Consider the following 20,379-nt stretch of genomic DNA (forward strand, 5'->3'; position numbering starts at 1 on the left):
CTCGTGAAGTGTGGAGCTCCTCTTGGGAAACGGAGGACCCTCACCAAAGGGTTACGTGGTGATGGGTACTCGGGTTTGGAGCTGTGGGGACAGGTAGAGCTTAGGACATTCCGATCCTTCATGCCGCTGGAGTTACAGAAAGGTGAAAGAAGCAAACCCTGCTTTTCTCCTCCGTGTTTCCCCATTTTTTAGCCAATAGTTGAGCATTTTGCTTCATCCCTTCCATCATCAGCACCCGTGTGTTGGGAAGGACAGCAGACTTACAGGAGCCCACTGCTGTGGCACGGTGCTTGAATCTGTGCCGGTTTGGGTGCATCCTTCCTTCCTGTTCCCGCATGCTCTGGGCGCTGGCAGAATGCCTCCACCAGTTTATCTGACCATGCGGCTGCGGCTGTGCTCTGGGGCCGGCGCTGGGAGCTGGCTGCCAGCTGAGTGCGTGGTGAACAGGTTATGTCACCTGTCTCACTTCCATATCTCATTACCCTCTTGTCCCCTGTTAAAAACAAACAAACAAAACCTAGCTAACCATCATGTGTAGCGTGCCTTGTTGGGTTTTTTTATTTAACTTCCCACACTTAACGTTTCCTATAGAGAAGTGGGAATGCACGGGTGCAAAGGACAAATCTAAACCCACTCTCTTAAATGAGTGCAAGCCTGAATCCCACCCCAGGCCAGTACACGTTGCCTTACTCCTGTTGGTGTGGCAAAACCTCTAACAGCTCAGGCAGTTTGCTCCTGTGGCATTAAGATGAGGGACCCTTTATGTGACTTATGGCCTGACCAGCACTGTGTACCAGTCTTTTTGAATTGTTTTCATAAAGCGCTATCTCTTTGATCACAAAATTATAAAAGAATTTCAACTTTTTTGAAAAATAAAGCTTTTGATATTTGGTGGCTATAATAAAAGCTGGACAACGTGACTCTGACAACACTGAGAGGTCTCAAAACCCGATATTAAAGATTTTTAAAAGAATCACACCCATTGAAGGTCTTCATTTCGATCTCACGGGTGCTGTAATGAGCGTTAGCAGCTCGGAGCTCCTCAGGGGTAAGGCAGCTGCATGTGCTGGGGTCTCGTCCTGCTGGTGCGGCAGAGCTGTTAGTTCAGCTCTGGGTTAGTGTCATGCAGCTCTACCTGGTTTTGGGGGCCCTGACTCAGACCAGATGGGGCAGTTGTCTGGCAGGGCTTTGGGAAGAGGGGGGCCTTTGGCACTTTGATTCTCTCACTCTGATCTGGGGAGTTAGGAAAGGCTGCTGGCACTGTCTGAAGAATTGTGGGAGGTGAGCTCAGCCTTCATAATAACAGGATCCTTAGTACCAACCATTTCGAATGCCGTGGGAGACAGCTCTATAAGCTCCAACGGGACCAAATCTGGAGCAGGAGCAAGTTCGTATTGTTCCTTTTGAAGAGTTACACCTCCCATAGCAGGTGAATTTGGCCAATAACTTTATGAAAAAAAGCAGCAGAATAGGGTTTTTTGAGAGCATTTGAGCTGGTTTATAAGCCCTCAGAAAGATGGCCTTCAGATGAGACACCAAGATGGAGTATTTGGAATTTAGTATTCTCTTTTTGGGAAAACACAGGTCTCTTGATGCTCAGATGCCTCTAAAAGAGTGGCACTGTGAAATTGGGAAGAAGGTGCAAAAAACTCAATCTTTTCTTCTCATCGATTGGGAAAAGGAGTTCGCTTTACTCAGTAAACAGAGCTTTGATGGATTCCCTGGGTCCTTCCAGGAGCTGATCTGCTAAAATGACATTTTTATTACTGTTCATAAACTCCAATCTCCGGCTGCTGCCAAGAGATTAGACATAAGCTGTGGGCAAACTTGCCGGTCCAGTGGCTCAACAGGCAAGGGCAGGAGAGGTTAGAGTTTAGAGCTTGCTGCTGTCAGGGGTCGAGAGGGAGAGGAAGATGCAGGAGGTGGCACAGTGAGGGCTGGGGGGCCACGGGAGGTTTAGCAAGCAGAGGAGCAGCGGGGGATTGAAGGGAAACATTTTCTGAGCCGTAGAGTTTCCTTACTAAAAGTCCCTCTATTCCCCATAGCAGAGAGGACAGCCTGGGTGTAGTTAATGCTCTGGGTATGTGGAGGAGCAGTGGTAGCGTTCATTTTAGTGGATGATCGTCTTTAGAGCAATGAGCCCTGAGGGAAGGGCATTACAGGAATATAAAGATGTGAAGGGAAATTTGCACACAATTCTATTATTTTTCCCTTTTGAGAAGGTGAGCTCTGTTCTCACTGTGATGATAGTCAGGAAATCCATCTGGCTCTTAGATATTTATAAGGGACTAGCTGGTAACTGGTGAAAAATGCATGGACTACTGGGACTGTAATACCAGAGGAGTCTTCTTATGCCATCTCCATGCTTCTCTTTCCCTCTCTTCATCCCTGTATCTCTATTCCCTCTCTCCCCTTATATGCTACCATTTGATGTCAATGACTTTTCTTGTGAGATGTGCTACAGCCATCACCCTTTGCAGCAGAAGGGGCATCCCTGCAAGAGGCAAACCTACTGCAACTTAATGTAGCTTCGTTTCAGTTCCTAATGCTTCTCCACCACCTACCTTCTCCTTTTGGGATTCTACTAATACTGTACAACCTTCAAATTTTTAACGTACCAACCTTTTCTACCAGCTGCTGACCAGAAGGTGTCCCAAAGGACAAGACCAATGTCCTTTCAGCTGGAACAGCTGAACCTTTAAGTGTATATATATAAAAATGCAGTAGCAAACAAGAATTCACTTTTTTTTTTTTTTTTTTTCTTCCCTCTCCACAGCACTGCAGTCTTTCCTTTGTGCCTATACCACCTATCCCAGGAACCTCAAGCACATCTTCCACATCAAATCTCTCCACCTGGGTCATGTGGCCAAGAGCTTTGGCCTGAGAGATGCCCCCCAGAACCTGACTGCTCTTCCTACTGCAGGCTCAAAGAAGAAAACCAAACCAGGACGAAAAAGGTAGGCCAACTTGATGTTCCTGAGCTGAGGAACACCGTATTGCAACCTGTGGTGTACCTTGCTCCTCAAGATTGTTATGCTTGCTCCAGGTATCAAGTCATAGAGCGGTTTGGGTTGGAAGGGACCTTCAAAGATTGTGTAGCCCGGCTCATGGGCACGTCATGTCTGATTGTTCCCAAGAGGCTAAATCATGGTGAACCATTCACTTTAGGTTGCATTGCTCTCTGAGCTGTTGTTTCATTCCCCTTTTTCTAATGGCTTTAGGGAGCCTAAATATTACATTTATTAAAACAACTTAGTTGGGACATTTGAGTGGGAATTCAGTTTAAAAAACCCAAAAAGCAACAAACAAAACCAAACCAAGCAGCTCACTTTGTGGTTTGACTTCTGATAAAGATGCTGTTTTTTGAAGGAAGCTGCTAATTCTGTAGATGTACCTATATAGATCAGCCTACATGTTGTTGCAGCTTTTCAATTTTCTGAGCACTTGAAAAACACCATCTTCTATGAGTCTTAGGAGCAGAAACAGCCTAATTTTTACTTATTTGTACTTCACTCAAGTGACCGTGAAGGATGAGGAAGGGTACAGGCAGTGTTCCGGAGTGAAGCATGAGGCTCTCCATATATTGGAGTGGTTCTTGCACGGGTCGCTCCAGCAGCAGTCCTGTTGTCATGGCCAAGCATCTTTGTAGTAGAAGCTGCCAGATATTTTCTATTTGCATCCCCACTTCCAGTTGCATGGTCCTACAGAGGACTGTGATCCCTGGCTCAGAACTGACTGCCGTAGCAACTCTTTGGCCTCATCCCTGTGTAGGGAAAGGCTCTCACAGATACAGCTGTGCTTATAAGTACTTGCTGTTGGTGTAGGGCATGGGATGATAAAAGCGTCAAGGAAATAGCAGAGAAATTAATATTTCCAGTTCTCAAATTTGAAGTTGACCGTCCTGTGCATTGAGCAAGGCTGTATGAGTGCTGATTTATCTCTCAGGATAGTCTCTTCCTTCCTGGTCTTGACAAATAGCACTGCATCAGGAGCAAAGCATGTGTCTTACTGTCTTTAAAGGCTTTCTGTGGCCTCCTCTGGCCTTTTTTTATCACCTTTTCTACACTAGACAAGCAGTATTTTGTAAGCTTTCTCCTGTAGTTCACCAGCAGTTTCCTGGCTGTTAGATTTGCCACAGGACAAATTGTGTCTATCCTTGCAGAATGGTCAGATGCAGCTTCATAAGACGACATTAGATTAGTACCTGAGGGAAAGGGGAGGGCTACAGTGGTTTTGTCGGTTTTTTTTTAGTTATTAGTTGTATGATTGACTGTAGTTATGTAAGTAGAAGCCCAAATCAAAGCACAGGTCTGTTGGTAGAAATGATCTTTCTACAGACTTGTGCTCTGCTGCCTGTAGATTTAAGTAGTTCTGGCACAAGCATTTCTGCAAAATCATATGAAATCTCCCAGGAAGCATTTGTGGCAAACCTAGGGTTACAGTTCTTTCCCCTTTAGTGCACGGACAGGGCTGTTCCTAGGTACTCCTGCCCTGTGTAAGGAATTTGAGACTCCTGATGCTTCTGGAGGAGCAGAGCCCTGAATCTTCTTCTCTGCTTGAAATGGAGCTGAAGGTGCTCAGTACGTCCAATCCTTGCTGCTATGAGTTCCTTTCACAGGGTAGGTAATCCTCTCTTTTGAGATTACAAATGTTAAGGGCTCACTGACTTCCCTGGCACAACAGCAGGATATGAACCTCTGGCTTGCCAGTAAAATCACTGCAATAATTCAAAAGAGGAAAATCTTTTTTTCTTTTATCAGTATCAGTTGTGACTCTTTCCATGTAATTGTTGCTGCAAACTTTATTAGCAAACGTTAGCCTTGCGATTAAAGCACTAATCCACATAATTGTTCCTGGGCTGGTGACATCTCTTGCACATGTACATATCCGGGGGGGGGGGGGGGGGGGGGGGGGAGCGCAGGGAATGCAAGGGGAAGGGATTTTAAAATGAAAAAGTTAGAGACCGCATTGTCCTGCTTTGAGAAGCCACCAGGGACAGGCCACCGATCTGCCTCCTGCTTCAGCTGACCCTCACCAGCAGATGGGCAACAGGATGGGAATGCCCCTGTGAGCAGGGGATTTAACGGAGCTTTATTTCAGGAAGAATAGCCTGATTAGCCGATAAAGAGCATGTAAGATGGTATGGGGTGGGCTTTGATGTCTTGCTGGCCCAGCAGGGTGTCGAGCTATGACTGACAGTAGCGTGTCACAGGATTACTTGGCCTGCAACAATGCCTCTCTCTGTTCCTATGATGTTGCTACTCTGTTAGAGCTACTTTTTCCCTTGTTACGAACCTCTTTTAGACAGCGTTCCTCCTCCCCAAGTCTTCATCCTATTATAGTACAGACAAGCTCAAGATACAGTAGGTAGGTTATGCACAGGATGCATGGAGTTGGGGGACGTGGAGGTGTTAGAACAAATGGTCTGAGAGTGATTTGAAATCTCATTTGCACGTGGATCATATAATTGCAGCTCAGGGAAAGTGGGCAGACTTCGCACAGGTTTGTCATGGCTCAAGCTGCAGATTTCAAATCTGTGAGCATCTGGAAAGTTAAGACCCTGCAGAAATAGCCAGAGTTGTGATATGCAACAATTGTTCTCGCCTGTGAAACTTGCTTCTAATCAGCTTTCTCTGTGTGTGCTTTAAAAAGAAGAAGGGGGGGGGGGGGGGGAAGATATTAGTATTTATAGGATAGCTTAGAGAAAGTGAATATAGATTCAAATTCAGTCTTCACTACCATAAATTCAAGATAGTACTGTTAACTTACAAATAATTGCTTTTGATTTCACACTGACAAAGCAGAAAGCAGAATTTAGCCTGCCATTTAGGAGACAAATGGGTTTTGATTGTAAAATGCAAGGCTTGAAATTACAACAGCGTAGTCACAGAGCAATCTTTTTAATTATATTTCTCACGTGATGCTATGAGTGTTGGTTGTCGTATTACACATTGTCTCCAAACATCCAATACTTGGTTTTAATCAGTCTGCTCACTAAAGCCTCATCTCTCAGCACCTGCCCAGAGAATAAAGAACAGGCAGTCCAGGTTGGAAGTGGGGCAAAAGCAATCATTAAATGTTTCCTTAAGAGGACAAAGAAAACTTTTCATTTCTTTTGAAGTCTCCTTTTGTGCTTAGCACCTCCTTAGAGAGCCTGCTTGGTGAAGGTGAGACAGGAAGACAGAGCAGCCAGGTGTGTGATGGTTCAGTGCTGCAATGTGCAAGCAGCCCCATCCTGAATGCACATGTAAAACTTTCCTGTATTTTTTTTAAACCTCTTTGTGCAAACCAACTGGCCCCTTAGCTGTAGTGGTTCCTGCAAAACCTGATCTGAAGATGGAAAAAATAATTGCTCGTGATTTTTTGGGGAAAATTGAAATGCTCTATTTAGGTAAGAGATAAGCACATGAACCAGATACTGCATATTAAGGTACAGTACGTCAGCTTAGTAAGTGTCTAGGCTCATGCTTTTGCTGAAGGGTAGACGCAAGGAAGCTGATCTCACTTCCATTGAGGGATTAACTGTCTTTCGGTCACTGCAGAGAGGCAGCACACACAGGAAGGGGCTGACATGCCAGCTAGACATGTCTTTTGACTTTTTCACAATGCAGATGCCGAAGACCCATTGCCATTCTACCAAGCAATTGCTGTGCTACTCAAATATTTTGCATTTTGGATCAGTTGAGGTTTATGGGATTTTGTGGTGACCGATGGTCTGTTTTCTCCTTTTGAACTCTGGAAGACTGGTGTATGATCCCAGAGGGCTTCACTGTAAGGAGGAGTTGCCACTTAATTTGCCTTGTTTATGAATTCAAGCCATTACAAAGCAAGAGGTAAATCTTTAAGTTCAATAGATTCCGTGGAACTCATCGCCACAGGATATCTACAAGTGCTCAGAAAGATTGAATTTATGTATGAGTATTCATTGGTGCTACATCATGTGCAAAAAGTGAGTATAAAAATTAAGGTGAAAATCCCCTCATGCTTCAGAGTTTAAGTCCAACCCTTAACTGAAATGGGATCAAGAAAAGGTGTCCAGGATGCTTGTTTGAGGGCAACGTGAGGCTGCTCCTGTCTGTCTGTAGAGGGCCTCATCCGCCCGCTCTTCCCGGCCGGGCAGCCTGTAGCAGACCCCCACTACGACGTCAGCTGGCCTTGCCCTCCCTTTACTCCTGACTCCTAAGCTCTCTCAGTTGGCTCCTCATCCACCCCCAGGCAGGATGGCTTTAGAGTGAAAGAGGGCAGATCCAGATTAGATATTAAGAAGAAATTCTTCCCTGTGAGGGTGCTGAGGCCCTGGCACAGGCTGCCCAGAGCAGCTGGGGATGCCCCATCCCTGGAAGTGCTCCAGGCCAGGTTGGACGGGGCTTGGGGCAACCTGGGATAGTGGCAGGTGACCCTGCCCGTGGCAGGGGGGTGGAACTGGGTGATCCTTAAGGACCCTTCTGACCCAACCCTTTTTGTGATTCATATCATTATTACACTGCCAGCGCTCTGAATATGGATATCATCATGCTCTTAAGGTTTTGGCTGTAATATTATGGTGCTAATTTATTCTTCAGCATTTAGTGGTCAGATAGAATTAGACTCCTGGTGCGAAATACACCTTGTAACCCTGGGTGTCCTCCCTCACATGGCAACAGCAGCAATCTCCTTTGGGTGAAAGCTAGTAGCCTTTTACCTTCTCTCCTACCTCATATCTTTGATTCCACTTTTGAACGTCTTGGCATTGACAATTTTGGAAAGACTAATGCTTCTATTGACAGGGCTTGTGAATCAAGGCTGCAGCTGGGTCTCCCTGCACAGCAATTGTCTAATTATTAGAAGCAGTTTGCCTGCCAGTTTTTGTGCACCATTTGCAACTCTCCTAATATCGCTTGATTAGTCAAAATGCAAGTTTGGAATTCTGCCGGCAGGGAATTTAACTTGGTTTGGGCAGTTTGCTCTAGAAATCCAGACTGGAGCTCAGGTAAGAGCATGTTTTCATGGACTGAAGTGCAAATGGATCCAAAAATTAGAGTAGGAGATGTGGCTGCTGTGAAAGCAGACATCACCATCAGTCTTCATTAAGGCAGTTCAGGGACACTGATGAGTCCTTCTTACCACATCATGATAACAAAGTCCTGTTATGAAATTAAAGTTTTATAGTTGTAAAATCCATATGATTGTTATCTGCATGCAGCAATGCCCTTTATTACTGTCCTCTTCCACCACAGCCACAGCACAGAGGCTTTGCTCCCTCTTTGAGCGAGCCTATATGGCTGGCACAGGGGGCTGGAAAAGCTCTGTGCCGTTTGGTACTCCCCAAAAAAATTATCAGCTCGCTCTGAAATATATTTTGACCTTTAGGCTGGGAAAGAGCCTGACAGAAGCAAGAATCCTGGGAAGTTCCCAGCCTCCCAGTGGTGCTTTCATCCTTTCTCCATAAGATGAAGACCAGGGGATAGTAGTGAAAGTGAAACCATGGGGTCTTGTCTCTTTCTGTGTAGCTGAAATACAGTTGACTTCAGCAGGGGTAGGATGTGCTTTACTGTTTAGCATACCATGGTGTGAAGGCTGCTCTGCTCGGACTGTTCTGGAACAGCGCTTGATGTTCGTTCTGACTGGGTAATAATTTTCCTTGATCTTCTCAAGCTAGCGTTTGCATCGGCTGGTAACAGATACCTAGGCCATCTGTTGACTTGTCGAGAGCAGTGTAGGATTGCTGATGAATTTCTTGCCCCCCAGTCCACAAAAAACAACAACGGAAAACCCAAACCGAACAGGGTTGTGTTGGCTGCAGATGGTTCATCCAACACTGTAAGTAGAAAAAGCAGGTGTTGTAGCAGCCTTGGCCCAGAGGTAACCCAGCTCTGTTGCTGGCACAATTTCAAAGAGCTGTTGGAGATGCTGTCAGGCAGATTGATAGCACGATCCGTGTTGAAATGTTTCTGATAAATGAAACAACCTACTCTTGTCTCCTCCAAAGACACACCATGAGTTCTGGGACTATGCATCAGAACTTTATGCCCCTTCTCCCTCAGCTGGAGCAATGTGGGAGCCTTTGGTTGCCGCACGTGCTGTGAGTTGGTTAAAGGTCACCACACTTGCTGCACTGCATTGCACCAACGTTTTCACACAGCTTAAGACAAAGGAGCAGACAGCAATGCCAACCGTGTAGAAGGAGACACCTATCTCTCTTAAGAATAAGCTTGCTCACCATTCAGGTAAAAAGACTATCAAAGGCATTTTCTGAGCCATCAAATGATACCCAAGAAACCATGCATGTATGTGTACCGCTGCTCTGGCACGTAGGAGGTTTTGGCTTGGAGATCAGCTTGTCATTCCATTCTCTAATGAAGCAGGTGTGTCAATGAAACATACACACTAGAGTTTTGGAATGAAAGCAAAAAAATGGTGTCAGATACTTGTTCCTTTTCTTACTGTTGTCACTTGGTCCTTTCACACCTGAATGTTCGAGTGTCTCCACGTCCAGGATCATGGTTTGCCCATTGTAACGAATTCAGTCGGATGAGATCAGCTGGTGAAATTTCTTCATTCTTGTGAACTGCTCAGTAGTGCTTGGGACGTGAATGGGATGTTATATAGAAACAAAGAGTTTGTGTACGCTTTTCTTCCTCTTCTGTTTGTGCCTTGTAGCTGTCCACGGGATCTCAGCTATGTTGAACATCCTCAAAGTGTAGTTCAGCATGCTTGTCTTGGGTTTTTTTTGCCATAGTCTAGTCTCTGTTGCGCTACCATCTTGTTGCTAGTGATTGTGGAATTCGGCAGATGGTGTCTTCAGAGCTCACAAAGCCATCGATGACCCCAGATGTGTGGAAGTCACAGACTGAGCGTGTTGAAAGGTGTGTTGCGTGTAAGCTGGGTGGGGTTTCTGTGGCCAAGTTGGTATTGTGTGGCAGAGCAGAAGACAGAGCTGGAAACAACAGAGAGGATTTCAGGCAAATCACCTATGCTGCATTCACCTGTTTGGATTTTGGGTTGTTTGTTAGGTTTTTTTATGATGTGAAAAAAGATTTGTCTAGCATCTTTTCTGGTATTCTTGAGCAAAGCAAAGAGTTGAGAGTCAAGGGGCCAGAAAAGGAGAGCAGTCCAGATTGTTCAGATTTCCTCTGCGGTGGAGGGTTGGGTAGCACCAGCACCCCTGCGGACCATTGCAGCTCCTGAGTGGGATGGGGAAGGGGAGCAGCGTGCTGTGAGTGGCTCTGCAGATGGAGGTAGAAGGAAACTGAGGTAGAGGAAAGAGTAATTTTTTTTTCTCTTTCCTTCACTGGACAGTTGTTTTCTCTCTTGTTTCTTCCAGATGCCCCCATCCTGCCTTTTCATCATTCAGTTATGTATTCAGCAAGATTCGCAAGTTTCTCAAGTTTAAAGAGTAAATGACATCATTCCAGTTTTCTGGAGGAGGGCAGAGCTTTTTTTATCTTTAAAAGTTTGTCTCTGGCCTGGTCTTCGGCCTTTCAGGATATAACAAAGTCATCTGGGGACAGTTCCTCTGTTTCCTTATTGTCTCTTTGCTGAGGCTCTTGGTACCAGCTTTTGTGAGGTTGCAGCTTAATTACAGATGTGCGCAGGCAGCTGTAAACCTTGGTCTTTTATTTCTTCCTCTGCCTCCCTGAGGAGGAGAGGAGCTTTCTCAGACAGTGCCAAGCAGTTACTAGGCTCTCTGCCTTCCCTTCCTCGCTGTGCAAAGCACCTTTCTCTCCTCTCGATAATGAGGTGATTAGATAAATCTTGGGGTGATGTGGCTTTTGCCCTGTACCTGGAACATAAAGCCCAAAGCAGTGGTTGGGTCTAGGTTCAGCCTTGCAAACGATGGGGTGATGTCCCCCCCAGCTAGCAGTTAGAAGGCGGTGCTGCCTCATCTCTGCTCACTCCTCTGGCTGCTTACCAGTTCCCATCTGTCTTTATGGGAGTCCTGATACCCTGTATCTAGTGTAGAAGAGGAGTAGTCCAGTGGTGCTTCTGCATCCAGTATGTCACCGCACCCAACACCCAGCGTGCTGGACAGCAACAGAGAAGTCAAGCGGCGTATGTTCAGGGACAGGTTCTTCCTAACTCACGTGTTGGGGCTGTTTCATTTTCTGAGTTATGACTTCTCTATTCCTGTCGCATTTCCCCCCAGCTAATAAAAGTGGCTGTTTTCCCATCGGTTTGAACATTCCTTTCTCCTTCAAGCCCTGCTGAAATCTTGGCACGTAGCAGATTGGGATGGGTCGTAGCAGATTGGGATGGGTCGGTCATTAGTGAATCTTTTTTTCCCCTGCAAGTTCCCCTTAGCTGTGCTGGTTTGTAGTTCCCCACCTAAAGACTGGCTGTTGTGTTTGGAGGGAGGGATTTCCCTGCCCGTTATCAACATGGTGTGTTCTCATTAGGTCTCAATATAATGTGATATCTAGACGTGAGATCACAGAAAGAGATGCTGACAATCCATGTGTTTATCCAGTGATGGGAACATGGGTTCTGTCTGTGTTGCAAAGGCATCTTACGTTTACAGCCTTTCTGTGAAGCTTTTTGCCACAGTATCCAGTATCACCACGCAGCTCTCTTAAATTAACGTCCCACCCAGCCTCTGGCAACAAGGAAAATGCGGTCATCCCGGGTTATGAGGTGGAAAAATGGACATGAAGGCCAAAGAGATTAAATGCCTTGCCCAAGGATGCTCAGAGGGCCAGTATCAAGGTCTCGCTCTGCTCTCCTGGGCTTTGTCTCATAACCACAGGGCACCTTTCCTCGCCGATGTTATCTTGACTGCTCTGGCAGAGCCCCAGAGACTTTCACCAGCTGAGCAGAGAGGGAAATTTACAGGTTTATAACAGGAATCAGAATCCAGCCAGGGATCCCAACCTCGTGCACTTTTCCTGGTACGCTGTCGCTGCAGACTGTTGCTGTTGCCTGTGGCTCTTCCATCTCGTGGTTAAACAGGACCTTGACAGCTGCTTTGCTTCTCCCAGTGATCAGTGCAGGTTCCACAGCACAGCTCCATTGATTTTTGTGGCCCTGATAGAGGGAGAAACCTCCCTTTTCCCTGCATCCTGGCTTTTCTGTGTACAGCTGATCACCACAGCAGGGGGTATTGATTTACTAATTGGGCAATGATTTCACCTGATTGATAATAAAGCGTTGGACAACCTCCCTGCTGAGCTGAAACTCAGCCCGGCAGCTACTGGTGGATTACTTGTCCTTTTGCAGCAGATAGTTCCCTGTTGTTAAGTAAACTGATCTGTTGCTTGGTAACCCTCAAATTACTGTAGTAAATGGTTGGAGACACAAGGAAGGTGTCAAATAGAAACTTTATCGGGTGATGGAGGGTGTTGAGCAGAGCGTACAGCTGCGCTGCACAGTTTTTGCAGCAGAGCTGGGTGGGTGGAGGGCACACCTTGACCTGGCACTGTGTGTGCACCCCCCAGCATCCTCTGTGCCGCTGGGGCCGGTGGGTTCAGCAGGGCGGTGGGACAAGGCACATCTGCTGCTGGAGGTGCTGCAGGACGGCATGCCCGACCATGGCTTGGCTTTGTGAGCTGCGCAGTCCCTTCTGAGGCAGTGCTGTCTTTTTGCCTTAGTTTCTGTGGGTTCAAAGAGAGCAGTGGCTGCGCATCTTGTTTCTCTGGTATGCCCAGGCTCTAGCACTTCTGCCAACGCAGAATCTTTTAATTAATGTAAGAATGGAGACTACAGCAAGGTAGTGGAGTCTTTTCGCCTGTGTATTCTAGGCTTTCTCTTTCAGGGAAAAGTCTTTCAGTCATAAACAAAGACCCAGACAGCCAAGAGTTTGTTTCCCTTGCTGCCTTTGTGTCTTTGGCCTAATGAATAGGATGATCTGTTGCTGCAGCCAAAAATCCTTCCTTCTCCTGTGATCCCTGACATGGTTCTGGGCACCTGAAGGGAACTACGAGAGGCAGTGCTGTAAGACATCAACCTTCAGGATCACTGAGGTCCGTGTGTTGTCATAAATGCATGCTGGCGTGGATGTGGGGCTTCTCTTCAATTCCCTCATATTTAGAGGGACAGGTAGATTTCTGTTCACTTCTCTGGAAATTTTTGGGATCTGTTACTGGTCCTTATAAAGAGGAGAGCAGGGTGTGCAGCCACCGATAGTTGTGGCTGCCCCGTTGTGCCCAGGGCCATGGGAACATGGCAGGGAACAACAGGTCCTGCACTGAAGAGAGGGCAGCTTAAATAAGCGAGGGTGACAGCAGCAATGAGGATGAGATTTGCCCAAGGTTACAGAGCAGGACAGTGGCAGAACGTGTGGTGGAAAAATGCTGAGTGGGTTTTTATATTTATAGCTGGCAGTTTAGGGCTACAGGGAGATCCATGTTGGAGTTTAGTGGCTGGGCAGAATGCAGCTACCTTTGCAAAAGCTGGTCTCTGGAGAGGGAGGCTGCAAGGTGCATGTGATGTCTGCAGGATGCTGCAAGAAAAGAGTCTGTTGGGTTTAGACTCCTGACATTTTCATTTTTTTGCTTGTTTGTTCGGGGTTTTTCTGTTTTCAAGCTCTGGATTTAAGCTCTGTTTATAAAATGTTTCCATTGTTCGATGTCTTAAGGCTGTTAGAATTTTTTTATTATTATTATAATTTTCAAACTGCTGTGTCACCTAATTCATCAGTCTTCAGCGCACAACCTTCCCTCCTTCTCCCCGCCACCCCTGCAAGAGCATTTGTACAGAACAAAGACTTGCTTTTAAAAACGGCATGATATTTTGCCACCTTTGTGAAAACCTGTCACAACAATATCTAATTTTGCATGAGACAGAATTTCAAATCAAGCCTCAAGAAAAGGAAGCTGTTCTTCTGCTAATGCGCAAATGTCACTTTCCACGGCTGTAAAATAAGTAACCCACCTAGCAGCATTTCAGAGAGAAGGAAATCTAATTCCTCTCCTCTTCCCTCAGGTCTGACCTTCTCAAGAAGACCCATGGAAAACATCACCTCGCTGAGATCTTGCGATCTGAATATTCCAGTGGGATGGACACTGGTGTATCCAAGGTCAAGAAGAAGAAAAAACAGAGAAAACCTGGCAACCAGCAGATTCCAGCATAAGCCGGGACCTTCCAGTCATTGGCTGCAAAACCTGCTTGAGTGCCTCAGCCGGGGGCCAGGGTGACCTGCCAAATCAACTGACGAGTGTTTCAATTTATCAGGCAAATATGGGAGGGATCTTGGGGATCTTGGCCTCCTCCCCTTCATTCCACAGGTCCAAATGGAATTGAATCCAGGCATGTCCTGTTGCACTGCTGCCATTTAATGTGGCTTCCTGAAGATGCACCACATTTCTAAGGTGTATTTTGCAAGAAAAATAAAAAAGGTTAAATATGTTTTTCAAAGAATTGTGATGTCAGTGTAACATGAAAGTGAGACAGGTGTACTCAGACAGGAGATGCTTGCTTGTTTAACAGACCTGTAGAAACACTCCACAATCTTGTTTGCTTGCTTAGTTTTAAGCAGATAAACAGGAGTGGCGCAGGAGGTGGTCCAGGAACATATTTAAGAGGCAAGGGGAGGCTGCCCTTTCCCCTGTCATGGTACAGGTGGGAACTTCTGCTTCTGTCCCCGGTAATGCAGCCACGTTGCTGCCACCTTCTCTCCTGTCCTTTGCGTGCAGGGGCAAGGTCCATCCCCGGACACCCTTCGTTAGTCAGATATTGCCATCTGCAAGGAATCTCTACATTTCAGTGCCAGTGGTAGGATGGTGGAGAACTCTTCAGTGTAATGACACATGGTCCCTTTGGGGCAGAGCTCATGGGCGCAAAACTTCATGTCAAAACTCACGAGTTTGGGAACAAACGTTGTCACTGTGGGAAGAAGCCAGCGTGGAATCCAGCAATCTCCAAACTTCTCCTTGCCTGCAGCATGTTGTCACACCTAATTATATAACGCAGAGTATGTATGAAATGTCTCACCTCTCTGAACATTAAAGCCTTTGCAGGCTCTTGCTAACACTCGCCAGCAGTAACCCCGGCTTGCGGGGTTCTCTCTGCTTTGGCTGGGCTTTGTTTGAGCACATCCCAAGCTAATGGATTTGGCTTCTTGCTTTTCCCATTTGCCTTTTTTCTTGTTCTTGCTTATCAGAGAATTGGGACTGCTGAGGAAAAGATGCAGTTCGCCATTGCCCAGCATGTGAAATGGAACCTGAGCTCTGGTGAAGTCCTTGGCAAAACTCCCCTTTGAACTGGTGAGGCATGGGGGCTGCGTGGGGCAGGCCGGGGGCTCCCCCAGTGTGCAGGAGATTTACAAACTCTTCCAGCACCTACGGGTGAGCACCCACCTCCTCTCCCTGTCGTCCTCCCTATGCTTCTGCCGGCACCTCCTGTAACACAAGTGCCAAGCAGTACACGTTTCAAAACCATGCAAAACTCTGCCAAAACCCAACTTCCAGCTACCTGTGTTTTCCTCAAGGAAAGGGAGGAGGAAGAGCAGCCCACCTGTGACCTGAGCCAGGCATGTTGCTTAACGCAGGACCAGAAAGCGCTCAAATCCAGTGGCAATTTCAGGTGCCAGCAGGGAAAAAGTACTGAAAAAGGAGTATAACCAGATGAAAATGGTGCCTGCTTTGTGAATACGGAATTGAGGGCACTTACTTGGGGCTATAGTGAGTCATACTAAGGACTGTAGGAGGGAAGCAATCAGCCCAAAAGTATTTGATTTCTGAAGTGAACGTTAACTTTTGAGAACCAAGATACTTTTTTTTCCTCCCAGGCAATTACCAAACACACTGATTTTACTGCAATACTTTTTTTGAATGCTTCAGAAAGTTGCTAAAAAGGCTCCAGTATGAAATTAACCATGTTTTTGCAGGGAGTCTGAAGTTACCAGTGTTTATTAGACTAAGATAAAATAATAACAAAGCCCATTTGATTTTGTTATGAGTATTGTTCCAAAGCGCAATCAGGTTTAAGGCAAATGTCAACTGAAACAGAAAAGAAACCCCCGAGGATGAAAATGACTCAGGGAGAGTGATGCAGGGAGTGCAAGTTTGGGAAGAGCTGATCTTGTGCGTGAGGGGAAAATATATGACCTTCCCCTGGGTAGCTGTCATGTGTGAATTAATAGGGACTATTGGCAAATTCATAATAGTAGGAATAAACGCTAACAGTGCATCGGTGAGAGACACCAGGAAATCTCAGTGCCGTCTGTATTAACTGGGCACGTGACGTTACAAAAGGTTATGATGAATAATACGATTTAAAAAAAAAAAAAAGTAACGGCTTTTTCTTTTGGCTTTGCCCTCTTTTAGCAGATACTGCTGGATTACTTGTGCGATTAGGGAAAAGGAGGAGATTGCTAAACAAGAAAGTGTTAAAAGAAACGCACACACACCTGAAGCTAAACAGTGTGCTCTTAATAAACTTGAAGGCATATGTGCAAAGTGTGTTTGAATTGTAGCTGCTTTAGCAGGAACCAGATTCTGCCTTTATTTACACTTTGGCAGCTGTAGCTCGGCTCTGAGCTGGCTTTATCCCCTTGCATCTCAGTTCGGGAAGGACCTGGTACCTTTGGAGTTAATTTGTACTCAACTCAAAACACCTTTTCACCCAGGCAGGGCAGGTGTGGTACTGGTGGTGGAGCAGGGGTGGCCGAGGAGCTGCAGCAGGAGCAGGGTGTTGGTGGTGCCGAGGCTCCTGGGTGCTCAGAGGACGCAAATGGTGCAGGAGCTGGTGGGTTCCCTTGGCACAGCCCTGGCGTGGAGCACCATGGATTTGTCCCCTTGCTCGGAGGTACGTGGGGTGTGTGGCAGGGGGCTTGGCTGAGGGGGGGGGGCTGCCTGCGCCGCCGGGAAGGGTGGGGAGATGGGCTCTGGGTGTCACCTGGTGCACCTGCAGCTCCACCTGACTGCGCCGGTGCTGGCTTGGGCCAGGTTTGCGATCTTGTCTTACGGTGCATGGCAGGGGCCCTGCTGCCCTTCAGCTTGGAGTTGCTGTTTGGTTGGGAAGTGACAGCACTTGGGAGCTTTTGTCTAAAGCTGCCTGCGAGTCAGACCTGAGCTCGTCTGGGTTTGCTTCCCGTGCTGCTCCTCTGCTCTCGCACACAAGTCCTGCCTCTCCCTGGAGATGCTCTTGTGCCTTTTCTCAGCTCTCTTCTGGCTCTGTGTCCTTTGCCAGTGGTGGGAGCCCACATCCTCCTCTCCTCTGCAGCTGGAACATCTGGAGTTTGCACTTCAGGAATAGGAAAAAGCAAGGAGTCACCTTGGGACAAGGGTCATGGTTGAACAGGCACTTTCAGTGTCTCAGTGACACACATGACACCTTGGCACGGGTACCCCACAGCTGAGCAGCACCCATAACTGAGCAGGGTGGAAAGTGGCAGAACTTCCCTGTCTACAGCAACTTGTTTTTTAATATAAGTCTGGGGAGAGAGCGGGAAAAGCATGGATGGTTCTGGGCTTTCTATTCTGGCATGGTTTTGTTTGGTGTTCAGATGAAACTGTGAAGTATCCTGGCTGGAAACAATTCTGCTGATTTGATTGAGTTTGTGTGTGTTGGCATGTTCAGCAGAGCAGCTTTTGTTCTTTGTTCCAGGGGTGGTGGTCCTGGTTAACGCTGTGTCGGGAGGGGAGGAGGATGGCCCTGGAGCTGGGTGGAAGCCCAGAAGGGGTTTGAGAGCCAGGATTGTGTTCAGTCCTGGCAAACCCACTGCACTGACTGGTTTGTGTCTTGGATCCAGAGCCTGGAGCTGACACAAACTGACCCCCAGCAGCCTGTCTGTTGGAGTCTGTACCCCAGGGAGAAATCGGTGGAGCAGAACTGGTGCAGTAAAAAAAAGTTCCCTCTAAAAGTTCCCTCAATGGGAGTGGTGCTCCTTGTCAACCGTGCCATTTTTACTGCTGCATGGAATTGCATCCCAGCACAGCCTGTCCCACCCCTGAGGACTCACAGGGATCGTGCCCGCCTGGCATCAGCCTCTGGAAATGAATTTCCAGCTGGGCCAGGGGCTGCAGGAGGTGCGGGACTGGTGCTGGTGGGTTCTGTGGTAGCGGGGACCCGTCTCGGCCCCTGCACTCAGGCTGGAGGCACAGCTGGTCCTTTGGTGCCTTTGGGGGCTGCCGAGACCCTCCCGCACGAGATGCTGTTGCTGTGGTGAGTGCGGTGCTCTCTGACAAGAGCCCCCAGCGTGTGGTGTCTTCCCTAAAATGATTTATTTTGAAGCTCGCCTTGCTTGCCTCTGCTACGAGATGTCCCTGGAGGAGACGGCTCCGGCCTTCGGTTCCCCCCCAGTCTCCTTCCCTCCCAGGCAGACCCCGCGGCCGTTCCCCCTTCCCGACTTCCTTGGGGGGCTGCCCCACTTTCTCCCACCATCCTGACACAAACCAGCCCCTGTCACAGTGTTACGGTGCTGGCTCAGACCTGCTGTTACAGGAGAGTTTCCAGCTTCTTCCAGATGTGAAATGGCAAATTTAAATATTGCAATTACAAACGTGTAACGAAGCCTTGTACTTCATTAACGGAAGAGGAGGAATCTGCTATGGCTACAAGGACAATTAAATATTAGAGAATGTCTTTGATTCACATTCCTGCTGTGTAAATGGGAGGAAGGTTGCTGTACGCTCCCTGCCTTTGCGCTCACAAAATGAAAAGCACACCCACTGCAAGTTGTCCTTTGATAGATTTTTAATATGATTTTAAAGAGTTTTGTTTGGCCTCATTCTTATTCAATGAGATTAATTTAAAGCACTTATCCCCTGGGTTTAAGTCAATCCATGTAGGATTTGGGCCGGGGGTTTGTTGCCCGGGGAGGGGGGTTGTTTGCAGGCCTCTCTGAAAGACTCCTTTCCCACTTCATTAACCCCGAGCTGGGAGCGACCTCCCTTCCTCCTCCTCCTCCTCCTCGCCCCAGCCGAGCGGGGGGATTTACCAAACTCCCCCATTCACATGCAAAGGACGAGCCGGCCCCACAAAGCCGGGGGGTCTCGCCCCCAGGCGTGGCTGCGCATTTGCCCGAGCCGACAATAACCCTCCCCGCGGGGCCGGGGGGGGGCCGGGGCAGAGCCCCCCCGGCCCGGGGGCATCGGGCTGGGCTGGGCCAGGGCAGCCGCGGGAGGGGGGGGGATCTGCAGGGCCGGGCGGGGGATGCCGGGGCGGGGGGTGGCCCCGCAGACAGCCGGGCCCGCCGGCTGCGAAGGGCCGGGGGGGGAGCGGGGGGCCGGGGGGAGCCCGCAGCCCATCTGTCGGCTCCCCGAGCCGGCGAGGCGCTGCCCGGCTGTCCCGGGGACCAGCTGCCGGGCTCGCTGGCCGCGGCCAGCTGAGCGACACTTTTAAAGGGTGGAAACAATCCATTTTCCAAAGCGATCATTTAAAGCACTTAGGCAATTATACACTTAAGATTAGCGTTATTAATTCACCAATGCCGCGGCTAGCCCCGCGCCCCGGTGCGCCCCCCCCCCCCCCCGTCGCCCTCAGCCCCGCGGCGGAGCGGCCGGCCCCGCATGCCGGCACTGGGGGGGGGGCAGCCCCGGGGAGGGGGGGTCTTCCCGCCGTGGGAGGTGGGAAGCTGGGAAAACTTTGCTTTTTTCCCTTTCCCTCGGCGGCGCCAGAGCAAACAAGCCGGGGGGGGAAGGGATGGGGGGTGGGGGAAGAAAGGGCCGGCGGAGGCGAGACCCGTTTGTTTGTAAAGAAGTTTTATTTCCACATTTAAAAAAGGGGGGAGCTGACCCCCCCGCGCCCCCCGCCCCGGCCGGGCCGGCCTCGGGATACAGACTGACAAGAATCACTTACACAAATACGCCCTCAGGGTTCACAAATAAATAATTCATATACACTTTGCGCACCGTATTTACATTTCGCCGCTTTTTTTTCCCCCTTTTTTTGTTTGGGTTTTTTTTTTTTTTAGTAGTTACGGACGTCCCAGAGTCTTGCTGCGGCGGGCGGAGACCCCCCCCTCCCCAAACTCCCCCCCCACCCCAGGTCTTTCCCGGCGGCGGAGCCGGTGCCCCGGGATGGCGGGGAGGGGGCTCTCCGCAGCCGTCCGTGGCGGGGTGGTTCGGCCCCCCCGGCAGTTCCTGGGGAGGAGGCGGAAAGGCAAAGCCCCCCCTGGAGCAGCCGGCTCCTGCCCGTGCTCCCGGCCCCGTCCCAGGCTTGGAGGGGGCGGTGTCCCGCAGCGGCCCCGCTGCCCTTCGGGGGCACAAGGGGGGTTTAAAGCGGCGGGTGCCCCGCGGGGGGGGGGGGGGGGGGCAGCCCTCCGGCTGTCCGTCCTGCCGAACCCGCCCTTGCTTCTTGCATTCTTTATATATATTTAAAAAAAGGAGGTGGGGGGAGGTCTCATTTATATATATATATATATATATATATTTGGGGATGAGCGGGAGTCTGTCACTTGCACGCGGCCCCAAGGGGGTGTGCCCCCCCCCCCAGCCCCCGCGGCCCAGTGGGGCTGCCCGGGGC

General features: G+C 48.7%; 1 protein-coding gene across 4 annotated transcripts in view; it reads left to right on the forward strand.

Annotated features, from left to right (window-relative positions):
• DDX31 (DEAD-box helicase 31) overlaps nt 1–14,331 on the forward strand; it is a 51,064-nt gene extending 36,733 nt beyond the window's left edge. For 3 of the 4 annotated variants that reach the window (XM_055793989.1, XM_055793991.1, XM_055793990.1), the window contains 2 exons: nt 2,777–2,957; nt 13,897–14,331. In XM_055793989.1, coding sequence (XP_055649964.1) covers nt 2,777–2,957; nt 13,897–14,044 — 329 coding nt within the window. In that variant the 3' untranslated portion in view covers nt 14,045–14,331. The remainder of the gene's footprint in view (nt 1–2,776; nt 2,958–13,896) is intronic. The other variant, XR_008745502.1, reaches the window with a different exon arrangement.
• The last annotated feature ends 6,048 nt before the right edge of the window (nt 14,332–20,379 follow it).

Source organism: Falco peregrinus, chromosome 1, assembly GCF_023634155.1.
Source record: "Falco peregrinus isolate bFalPer1 chromosome 1, bFalPer1.pri, whole genome shotgun sequence".
NCBI classification, from domain to species: domain Eukaryota; kingdom Metazoa; phylum Chordata; class Aves; order Falconiformes; family Falconidae; genus Falco; species Falco peregrinus.